This window comes from Mytilus californianus, unplaced genomic scaffold (genome assembly GCF_021869535.1).
Source record: "Mytilus californianus isolate M0D057914Y unplaced genomic scaffold, xbMytCali1.0.p SCAF_2, whole genome shotgun sequence".
In the NCBI taxonomy this organism is placed as follows: Eukaryota; Metazoa; Mollusca; class Bivalvia; order Mytilida; family Mytilidae; genus Mytilus; species Mytilus californianus.
Genome location: NW_026262668.1, coordinates 124,690,492 through 124,703,235, shown reverse-complemented (window position 1 = coordinate 124,703,235; position 12,744 = coordinate 124,690,492). Strand labels below are relative to the sequence as shown.

Genomic DNA, 12,744 nt, shown 5'->3' with positions numbered 1-12,744 from the left:
AATATGCAGGTTACCCCATTTTGTTGTGGCATATACCAGACACCAACATTATTTGCCGAGCTTGATATTTTTTTTGATTGGGTATATATAGTTATACTTTGCAAGTAGATATGTTGTTTTACAATAATAAACGGGTCTTGGAGTATTTTGGCTCTGAAAGATGACCAAAATCAGCCATTTTGGACATGTAGCTAAATAAGACATATTGAAACAGTTAGATTGTACATACACTTAATAGACAGCATTGTTAATTCTATGCATTCTTACACTTAAAGTGATGTATTACTAGGAACAACTATCAAAATATTATAAATGTTACCATATTTATTTATTTAAACCAGCGAAATATGCCAAAAAAGGCTTATTTTTGCTGTTTTCGAGCAATTTCATCTGTTAAAACATGGCGCTCAAAAAATAACCAGATCGGTTCAATATTTTCCCAAAAAAATTTGTGTGGTTATTTACATTACTAAGGTGCACCAATATGCCAAATATTAACTCATTTGGAAAAAGTGACATTCGGACGGTTTTGCATGGTTTTCTGGCAGATTGGCTCTTAAATTATAATGCGCTTATAAATTTGGGAAATAAAAGCGACAATTCTTCAATTATTATTTTTGTGATCAGAAGGTTCTAGAAATATTCATTAATATATGACATTGATATGAAATAAATGTTTCCAAGTCAAGATTTTAAGACAATGATGCATATGTTTATTATATTTGCATTATATCATATTTCCGGGGTATATGCACAAGAATATGCCTTGTTTACTCTCTCTATCATGGTATTTGTATTTTTTTCCCTTCACGAAAAGTTTTTTTTAAGTGACTGTTTTTTTCATGTCTTTATTGCAAAAGAACAATTGAATTCAATTGCAAATATTTAAATGAACTATCCCTATATAATATTCGGCGTAATTAAACAGATTTATCATGTTCAGGAGGACTAGTAGGGGTATGAGAATAACACCAATCTTGAGAAATATTTTCTTTTCCTAATGGCCTAGGAAATGTTTTCTTCCCTCAACTGGTATTTTTGGTACAAATACCCCTTCTGAACATGATATATCTGTATTATAAACACATACGCTACAAATATAATTTACCTGTTCCATGCCAGCTAGTTTAGTGATGACTTTGTAACTGTATCCCTGATTGACCAGAAATCTTTGTCTCTTTAAGGAGTAATGCACCTCTAGTGTATCCTGGGATACCAGTGTATAGAAAAAAGCATTATATTCCTCAGCTATAGCACCTGGTAAAAGTGAATTTTAAAATATGACTTGTGTAGCAATTGATAAATTTCTACATTCTACAAATAGTATGTTCACAATAATATGAAACTGAACTGCCTAGAAAATAGCTCTAACAACTAACTTAAAAGTAGTTACATTAAATTCTGTATAAACTGAACTGTAAGACAATATTAAACTTGGCTATTTATGCATATCCCCAGAGCAAGGCTTTTATTGATACTAAAGTAGTGAAAAGGCTCCATACAGTATATGCTTTTATTCATTAAAATATTTCTTTTTAAATATCTACAGATTAACAGGTTCTGTTATTAAGAATTCAGGAAAATTTTATCAAACAAAGAAATTCATAAAAACGCAAGTCACAGTATTTCTCTTTAAAAATGCATGCAACCTAGAAAATTAGGAATTATAGTCATTTCATACCCCCCATTTCGTACACTGGCAAAAACCATTTCGTACCCTGACAATTTCATACCTTGACCATTTAGTACCTTATGGAATATTTACATGTATACCATTTCGTACCTCATGGAAGTTTTTATGTATGCCATTTCGTACCTCATGGAAGATATATATGTATGCCATTTCGTACCTTGTGGAAGATTTATAGGTGTATCATTTCGGCTTGCACATTGTATTGAAAACCATCTACAGACAAAGTTATTATTTGGTTGTCTGTAATTTCTCAAATTGAAAAAGATATAGCAAGTTCTGTGATGGGTCACATAAGGTGCAAATTCTTATGCAAACATTTTTATACATGGCTATCTTCTTGAGTGAATATCAGCTTGTGCCCTTTTTCACTGCATTTCCTGACAAAAAAACAACTGTTAATAACTATAAAAACAGTTGCAAATAATTATTTCTTTGTTTATATATAATAGTTAATTAACCTCATATTTTTAGAGTTGAAAAATTAATTAAGGATAAATCCTGCAAACAAACAAAGTGTAATTAAAATTATTAAAGTTTCCAAGTGCTGCTTAATCAAACTAATCATCAGTCTTTATAACATTTCTACGTCTGGATGCGTTTTATTTATTTTATATATGTATTTAAAAAAAAATAAAATCATCACGAAATCTTTTATATCTTAAAAAATGACAATGTTTGCAAATATATGACACGAAAAGTAAACATGTATTTAGTCTATGAGGTACAAAATGGAAGATGTATTTGGCCCATAGGGTACGAAATGGTGAATGTTGGGTACGAAATGGTCAAGGTACGAAATGACTTGCTACTGAAAATTAGCACTAAGACCCCCAAACCTTTTTTAAATGTCCCAAAAAAACATTAAAAAATGCCTCAACACAGAAAAAAACCTTTAAAAAACCTGCAATCTTCATTATACAGAATTATGGGATAAAAATTTGTAAAAATCTAACTTTGCAATTTATGAAGTAATTTTTGTTATTTGTTTTTTTAGTTTCACATTTTATCAAGTTTGGGCCTTTTATAGCTCACTATACAGTATGGGTTTTGTTCATTGTTGAAGGCTGTACTGTGACCTATAATTGCTAAAATCCATGTTATTTGGATTCTGTTGGGATAGTTGTTGTATTGGAAATCATACCACATCTCCTTATTCAATATTCCTTTATAAAATGTTAAAACAAACCTTTTTTAGCTCTGAGAATTCTGCCCATTCTCTGAGCTTCTTGTCGACGTGATCCACCATGTGCTGATATTTGTATCAATACATTGGCTTCTGGTAAATCAAATGATGTGTCAGCTACCTATCAACAAAAATACATTTGTATATATCTAACATAAATAAACTGCTTTGCCAAGCGCAGCTGGATACGACCGCAGAGGTCCAACCCTGAACAGTTGGGGCAAAAATGGACACAGTATTTAAGCTTGATACAGGTCTGAATTTGGATTGTAATTAAATACTTGACACATTATAGGTTTCTGACACAGAATAAATGTAGTCTAAGAACTTGAAATTGGTTATATGATTTGAATTTATATTCAATTGAAGATTTCTTGCTGTTGTGCAATACACTGTGCTGTTGCGCAACTTAGTAAATCTGTTGTCAGACTATCTACAAAGAATTAACAAAATTAGAAATTTTCTTTTTAATTTCTTAAATCTTGAGGAAAAAAAATTGCCCTTGGTCTTTTTTTACTTTTTAGAATAGAGCATTCTTTCTGGAAATTATTTTGTAGCCAACATTTTGTCTTGTTTTAAAATATCTTACAATTTGGAGATTAAGTTTTTTCACAACCAAAATGAGGAGTAAGTTATTTGCAATTATGTTCTGATTCAGAATGGCAATTCAACCAAGTACCAATATATAATATTTAAGATACAAATAGTTTACAAAAGGAAGTATATTGTATAACTAAATCTAATTGAATGTAACTGTACCTTTGATACAAATATAGTGTTCACTTTAGGATTATGTACAAAATTCTGTAAAACCTGCATTCTCTCTCCTTGGGATGTAGGTCCATATAAATATGGTCTGAAATCATAAAAAATATAAAATTTTAATGTTCGTAATGGGAGATATTTTCAATTCAAACTTTTTAAATTTGATACTTAGATACTTACTTGATTGAGTGTTTCAATTATTTGAAATTCAACAGTTTAGATGGGAGAAGTTTATCATATGGCATGAAATGTAGTTGTAAAATTCATTTCTTAACGATTTTCCAAAAGTTTGTAAGCAACTACTGACATTTTTTCTGCTTTTTGATCTGCAACACATTGTATTCTGTCTGTATGATTTATCAATGGTCATTGTTTTTTTTCAAGCTATCACAATTGCAAAACTAGAAAATGGTAGAGACTATGACATCACAACTGAATTTTTTACCATTGAAGTTCATATTGATTGGAAAAAATAAACAGATGTTCAGGACACATATAATCAGCCTAAAAATGAATAAAACAAGAAGTTTATCAATAAGCTACTGTAAATGTTGAAATGTTGACTGTGGGCAATTTTGTGTAAACTAATTTGTAGTTGCCATAATACCATGGCGATTTTCCCCAATGAAAGGAATTTGCTGGATAGATGTATGGACAAATTGCAACTTGTGTGTAAAATCTAACCATATGAATTGCTGGTCATAATTAGATTGATTAATTTGATAATACATAATTTCTTGGAATATCTTTTTGATGTTTGATGTTTTATTTATTTGACTTTTGTGTGTTTTCCCTTTCCTGAGATCAGCTGTTATTTTGTTGGTCGATGTTATTGAAGAAATGAAGATAAACAATATAATATAACATCTTTACATGTCATTTCATCCATGTAAACATTATTCAAACATAAAATGTTGAGTTTGATTATAAACATTATTCAAACATAAAATGTTAAGTTTGATTATAAAAATTATTCAAACATAAAATGTTAAGTTTGATTGTAAACGTTATTCAAACATAAAATGTTAAGTTTGACTGTAAACATTATTCAAACATAAAATGTTGAGTTTGATTATAAACATTATTCAAACATAAAATGTTGAGTTTGATTATAAACATTATTCAAACATAAAATGTTAAGTTTGATTGTAAACGTTATTCAAACATAAAATGTTGAGTTTGATTATAAACATTATTCACACATAAAATGTTGAGTTTGATTATAAACATTATTCAAACATAATATGTTGAGTTTGATTGTAAACGTTATTCAAACATAAAATGTTGAGCTATTATGTAAACACAATCTCTAACTTACTTGTTGAGTTTAATTGCATAACTTTTCAGTGCAAACACATTGTCAGAAAACACAATAATTTTATCATTCCTTCTTTCGTGGTATTTGATCAAGAACTGACAGGCTCTGAATTTGTTAGGATTATTCACAGCTAACAACTGAAAAATAAATCAAATATAAAAACTTAAAAAGTTTTGTGATCATACAATCATTTTAAACAGGGCAAAAACAAAACCATGGGATGAAGAATGCAGAAATGAAGGTACCATTTGATGTAAAAGACTAATAAATTCTGATCTCTTAGGGGTTTATGAGAAGAGAGGATAAGGGCAATGTTCCTTGTTGACCACTTGGATATGTTATATTTTTCTCAGAATTTGTTTCTAGAACATATTTAAACAAATCATTTAAGACAATGAAAGCTTCAAATTCTATCCATCAGGAAATGAAACTGCATGTTTTATATGACTGAATTTTAATGAAATGTAAATAAAGAGGAAGTGACAGAATTTTACATAGACTTCTCAATTCTAAAGCTATCCAACAATATATGCAGATATATATTTTCTTTGTGCTTACTTAACAGATTAAAAAATTTCTGTGGTCTACTTTGTTAAAATTATTTGAAATTTCTAATAGGCCACTTCACGGTTACTTCGGCCATACTGAATAGGGGGCAGATTTTTTGGATAGAGGTGGAAATAGTATAAAGTACGGTAAATCCTATGCACGTTTCCAAGCAACTGTTTTGTTTTAATGATGTTTTCCTATATTTTTCAAACCGTTTTTACCTCCATTATAAAAATCTGCCCCTATTCAACATGGCTGCACTAACCATAAAGGGCCTATTAACATATAAAACAGGGTTTTTATGTATCAACGTTTGTTATATTAATTTGTTTGGAAAATTGCACTTTTCAGAAGGTCTATGTGAAGGTCACATTTAAGGAAAAGAATGGATCTTTACATTTCGGGAATATTTATAAATAATTTTATTATATCCAATTACTTAGAAGATAAAATTAAATTTCAGCATTTAAAGGAGGGTTAAATCAAAGCCTCCTTTCATTCTTTTTTCTATTAAAACAAAATGTTTTTTATAATTTGTGACATTTTTTTCCCCAGGCATTTTATCTAGCACTAATTGTATAGTTTTATTGTTGATATTCACCCCATATGTACCAAGTGTTAGATTAGTTTTATTGGTATTAAAGAAATTTCTTGGTATTCCTAAATGGAAGATTTTATACACACAGAATTGGAAGTATACTTAACAACAAAATTATTTTCATTTACCTGTGTATAATATAACGCAGGTTTTTTCAAAAGTGATGATTTTCTAAATATTGTTTAACATTTCACAGTGGTATCATACTTTAACTTTTTCAACCTGTTTATTTACTTTTGACCTTAGTTATTTATCCCTTATAATTTTTATTAACTATGTATTTGCATTCAGGTATCACAGATCAAAGTTATTCGTTCATTGTGTGTTAATTTACATTTTTTGATTGAGTTAAGCCTTCCAATAATTGATATTTTATAGTGTGTCTTTCTATGTTGTGATGTTATACTATTGTTTCAGAAAAAGGGAGAAGGTTTGGTACCATTAAAATGTTTAATCCCGCTGCAAATGTTTGCACCTGACCTAAGTCAGGAATCTGATGTACAGTAGTTGTCGTCTGTTTATGTAGTTCATACGTGTTTCTCGTTTCTCGTTTTTACATAGATTAGACCTTTGGTTTTCCTGTTTGAATGGTTTTACACTAGTAATTTTTGGGGCCCTTTATAGCTTGCTGTTCAGTGTGAGCCTATGCTCCGTGTGGAAGGCCGTACCTTGACCTATAATGCTTTACTTTTAAAAATTGTTACTTGGATGGAGAGTTGTCTCATTGGCACTCATACCACATCTTCCTATATCTATATGATGTGCTGTTTGTTGTTGATTTTTTCACCCTAGAAAAATGTCCACTCAACTTTTATTTATTTAGTTCTTACAGAACTGACATTTGAATACAGTATCTGATTTTAGGCATCAGATTTTCAATCAAATATTACTGGATAATTCTTGAAAGACAGTAGCACTTACCAGTTTCTTCATTGACTTTGTATTGAGGTATTCCCTATAAAACTCAGGATTCATTGGGCACCATACCTTTTGTATCAAAATAAAGACATATCAGTAGTTCAGTTCATACATGATACCGCCAAATTTGTATTGAAAATAATGTTGTGCAATTTAACTAATACCTTATTTATAAAACATTGCATTGGAAATCGAATTAAGAACAACTTAAGTTGAATACAGGAAAACAGTAGATAATCTTATAAAAAATATTAGAAAATTTGAAAAGGGTCCCATGGAACCCTGTGTTTCACCTGTTATTGATGCTGTCAGTGTAAGAGTGTAGTGTTGACTGCCAAAAAATAAGTCCATGTATCATTTAAATGTGGATTTTTTTAAACAAAACTTTCTTTTCAGATGCCTGATCTTGAAAAACTTTATGTCTAATTTTCAAAACATTCTATGAAGGTTAACAAAGTTATTCATGTCCAAATAATGTAATCCCTAACTGTATGTAATTGTTAGCTGCAAAAAAACGGAAATAATATGAAACCTTATGTAGGATAGCCATGTCTCAAAAAATATCGCAGGATCATCCAACAAAAAGCTATTAAATTACTAGTGTTTTGCAAAGAAAATAGATATTGCAAACAAAAAAATAATCTTGTCCTTGAACAAAACATTTATACAGATTTGTACTGGAAATATCTTGTCAATTTTTTACTGAATTTGTTTCGTGTGTTTAGTGTATATTCATTTTCATTTTAAAAATTTCTGTTCAAACATTTGCATTACATCTATATGTAATATGAGTAAAAAATAAAAACATAAACTTCATATCAAAGCTACAATATAACATATACAAAATTCTGTCTTACAAAAATATAGTATACCTCTGCACACTGTACTCTTGCAATATATCCCTTATTTTGTAATTCCATCCAGTTTGCTTCATACAACTTTGGTCCAATTAAGAAGTTAAGGTCTGCTATCTTGTCATCTTCTCTGACCAGAGTGGCTGTCAGACCTAGCTTTGTATGGGCATTCACTATTGTCAGCACTCTCCTGAACATTTTAGCTGGAATGGTTTGTACCTCTGTAACGACATATGAATATTTAATAAATAAGTGTTTCATCTACCTATAGTTTTTTGTAGATGATAATGATTCAAATATTTACTTTATAATAAGTAATAGTATTGCTATTGTCTTCCTGCTTCTACTGCAAAACATATTTCACAAGGTTCTTATCTAACCTATAATTGGTAGAACTGTCATCACATGATTAGTTAACTAAACTTGATTAATGGAGAGACCAAGGATACATATGTCATATGGCCTTGACCTCAAATTCATGATAAGGTTATCAGTTATTTTACATGGTATGTGATTTTTGTGTTCCATATGAATTTGCTGCAAGGATTTGTATCCTTCTGATACATGTTTTGACCTTAACGTCATTAAGGTCAAAAGTCAGAGACAGAGGTAATCTTCAACAAAATTGACACTTTGTCTTGGAGTTATGCACCTATGTCTCAAATATCAAAAGCCTACATGGAAGACAGGGCTCTACATTACTATTTGTCCAATTGTCCAGGACAAGTGGACAATGGCTTTGGACATGTAAAGTTTCAATATTAGTTGTCTGACGGGACAAGTGAAAAATCCATGATATAAAACATATAAAACTTTCAGGACTTATGTATACAAATGTCTAAAACATGAATTTTTTTTTTATTGATCATAGGAAATCTAAATTCAATGATTGAACCAGGGGAATATAAGTTAGGGGAGGAAAATCAATAATAAAACATGCTGACGGACGGAAGCTTTCATATGAAAAGAGATAAGTCCAGAGAGATCAGGGTCGCTGGAATACCGATCTTAAATATGTTTTAATGAGTTGGGGTTCGCAAGGCATTTCTAAACACATATTGAGTTTCCTGCGAGACGGAATCAAAGTAAAAATGATGTAAGAAAATTTGGATTCATTGAATCAGCAGCACCCATATGACTACAGAATGGATGGGTTCCACTATCATCATTTCTCCCCCAACAGGGAAATTTGATATGTCCAGTCAGGTGCTTTTTAATTGGTTATCTATTTATAAATAAAGGACAGATTTCAGTCATTTTCTTAATATCAAACGACAATGTGTTATAGTTTTGGGGGAAATTTGAGGATCTGTATATACACAAGAGTGCACACGCTGAAATGTCTCGCCTTCTTTACTAATCAATGATATTATGTTGATAGTTGATAAATACAAAACTTTATTACAACTGTCACATAAACTTAACATTAACCAAGTAAACTAAACATTGACCAATGAACCATGAAAATGAGGTCAAGGTCAGATGAACCATGCTAGGCAGCATGTACAGCTAACAATTCTTCCATACAACAAATATAGTTGACCTATTGCTTATAGTTTAAGAAAAACAGACCAAAACACAAAATATTAACACTGAGCAATGAAACTTGAAAATGAGGTCAAGGTCAAATAAAACCTGCGTGACTGACATATAGATCATAAAATATTTCCATACACCAAATATAGTTGAACTATTGCATATAGTATTAGAAAAAAAGACCAAAACTCAAAAACTTAACTTTGACCACTGAACCATGAAAATGAGGTCAAGGTCAGATGACACCTGCCAGCTAGACATGTACACCTTACAATCATTCCATACACCAAATATAGTATGCCTATTGCATACAGTATAAGAAAAACAGACCAAAACACAAAAACTTAACTATAACCACTGAACCATGAAAATGAGGTCAAGGTCAGATGACACCTGCCAGTTGGACATGTACACCTTACAGTCCTTCCATACACCGAATATACTAGACCTATTGCTTATAGTATCTGAGATATGGACTTGACCACTCAAACTTAACCTTGTTCACTGATCCATGAAATGAGGTCGAGGTCAAGTGAAAACTGTCTGACGGGCATGAGGACCTCGCAAGGTATGCACATACCAAATATAGTTATCCTATTACTTATAATAAGAGAGAATTTAACATTACAAACAATCTTAACTTTTTTTTCAAGTAGTCACTTAACCATGAAAATGAGGTCAAGGACTTTGGACATGTTACTGACGGAAACTTCGTAACATGAGGCATCCATATACAAAGTATGAAGCATCCAGGACTTCCACCTTCTAAAATATAAAGCTTTTAAGAAGTTAGCTAACGCCGCCGCCGGATCACTATCCCTATGTCGAGCTTTCTGCGACGAAAGTCGCAGGCTCGACAAAAATAGTATTTTATGGCTTTGAGTGAAATTTGAAGATCAGTAAATATATATGACAAAATTTTATGGAAATGAAGATATAACCAATATGATGATATGGGCAGTGATGATAATCAGAGTTCACGAAAATGGTCGGTCCTGTCGGTCCTGTCGGTCCTGTCGGTCCTGTCGGTCAAAATGAGGCTCGGACCAGTATTTTGATGGCTAGTGCCGGTCCCGATGACCGATGTAAAAACGGTCGTTGTAGTGCATATTTGGGCACTTTTTTACATCGGTTATTAGATGTACCGCAACTCATTCCAATAAGTGTTTACATCGGTTATCAGATGTACCTGGTGCCAATTTCCGGTACTGGTTTACGGATTTATTATAAACAAACCAAAGCAGCGATCTACACGTGGCCTACTAAATTTGTTGATAGAGCCATCCCTGGCAAACAATGGGCAATTGAACCCTACAATGGAGCAAACAAATACTGTAACAGCCGAGAAAGTGGTTCAGATGATGAAATGGATAGTGAAGATGACTTTAAATAAGAACAATCAGAAGACCTGAACTGGTCCTTCATTGTTAATTTGCCTGTGGGTGCGAAGAATAAAACTAATATTAATAAAGTTATTTTTCGATAAAATATGTTATTAATTTTATTTCAGGATAAAATTGACAGATTTTGTAGGACTGGCTAAAATTTTGTAGGACTGACAAATAATCATGCTTTGTCGGTCCCATGACCGACAGGTCAAAATAAGTTTTCGCGAACTCTGGATAATTGAATCCATCATAAACTCCACACATGATAATGACATTGAGTCAGAGAATTTAATTTTGAATGGCAAACAACCTTTAAAAATAATAAAACTATTTTTGATGTAGTATTCATTATTAAGTTACAGACAAATTCATATAACACAACAAATTACTATCTTCATCAGGTACACTAAAAGCCCAAAGTTTGACTGTGCACATTATCAATATGTAAGATTTTTAACTTTGGATTTGGGTAAGTGAGTTAAGAGTATAGACAAGTTGATTTTCTTGCAACTTGTCCGAATGAAACAATTAGTTCACATGAAGGTCATGATGATATATGACACACCAACTTATGGTAGTACACCTAGTCAATGCCAAAAGATAAAAAAAAGTTTTGACCTGGACAAGGGTACATAGAAACAGAACTACATGAAGAGAAAATATCACTTAAACATTATGTCTCCATTTGTCCAAGAGAAGACAAAAATATACAGTTTTTTCAATCATTTTATATATGCAGTTACAACAGTTGATGATTTCCTGCATTAATGAAGGACAAGAGTGCACACGCTGAAATGTCTCGCCTTCTTTACTAATCATTGATATTATGTTGATAGTCCTAAATATAAAGCTTTATTACAACTGTCACATAAACTTAACATTAACCAAGTAAACTAAACATTGACCAATGAACCATGAAAATGAGGTCAAGGTCAGATGAACCATGCTAGGCAGGCATGTACAGCTAACAATTCTTCCATACAACAAACAGAGTTGACCTATTGCTTATAGTTTAAGAAAAACAGACCAAAACACAAAAACTTAACACTGAGCAATGAACCTTGAAAATGAGGTCACGGTCAAATAAAACCTGCGTGACTGCCAAATAGATCATAAAATATTTCCATACACCAAATATAGTTGAACTATTGCATATAGTATAAGAAAAACAGACCAAAACACAAAAACTTAACTATAACCATTGAACCATGAAAATGAGGTCAAGGTCAGATGACACCTGCCAGTTGGACATGTACACCTTACAGTCCTTCCATACACCAAATATACTAGACCTATTGCTTATAGTATCTGAGATATGGACTTGACCACCAAAACTTAACCTTGTTCATTGATCCATGAAATGAGGTCGAGGTCAAGTGAAAACTGTCTGAAGGGCATGAGGACCTTGCAAGGTACGCACATACCAAATATAGTTGAACTATTGCACATAGTATTAGAAAAAAAGACCAAAACTCAAAAACTTAACTTTGACCACTGAACCATGAAAATGAGGTCAAGGTCAGATGACACCTGCCCGCTAGACATGTACACCTTACAATCATTCCATACACCAAATATAGTAGACCTATGGCATACAGTATAAGAAATACAGACCAAAACACAAAAACTTAACTATAACCACTGAACCATGAAAATGAGGCCAAGGTCAGATGACACCTGCCAGTTGGACATGTACACCTTACAGTCCTTCCATACACCGAATATACTAGACCTATTGCTTATACTATCTGAGATATGGACTTGACCACCAAAACTTAACCTTGTTCACTGATCCATGAAATGAGGTCGAGGTCAAGTGAAAACTGTCTGACGGGCATGAGGACCTTGCAAGGTACGCACATACCAAATATAGTTATCTTATTACTTATAATAAGAGAGAATCTAACATTACAAAAAATCTGAACTTTTTTTTCAAGTAGTC

At 31.8% G+C, this 12,744-nt stretch overlaps 1 protein-coding gene across 1 annotated transcript in view; it reads right to left on the bottom strand.

The window, feature by feature from the left end:
* The window catches only part of LOC127730907 (general transcription and DNA repair factor IIH helicase subunit XPB-like), a 45,470-nt gene that overhangs the window by 8,052 nt on the left and 24,674 nt on the right, over positions 1–12,744 (bottom strand). The window contains exons 14-19 of the mRNA XM_052239522.1: positions 7,897–8,099; positions 7,028–7,093; positions 4,960–5,096; positions 3,636–3,732; positions 2,880–2,997; positions 1,109–1,257 (exon numbers count right to left, since the gene is read on the bottom strand). Coding sequence (XP_052095482.1) covers positions 1,109–1,257; positions 2,880–2,997; positions 3,636–3,732; positions 4,960–5,096; positions 7,028–7,093; positions 7,897–8,099 — 770 coding nt within the window. The remainder of the gene's footprint in view (positions 1–1,108; positions 1,258–2,879; positions 2,998–3,635; positions 3,733–4,959; positions 5,097–7,027; positions 7,094–7,896; positions 8,100–12,744) is intronic.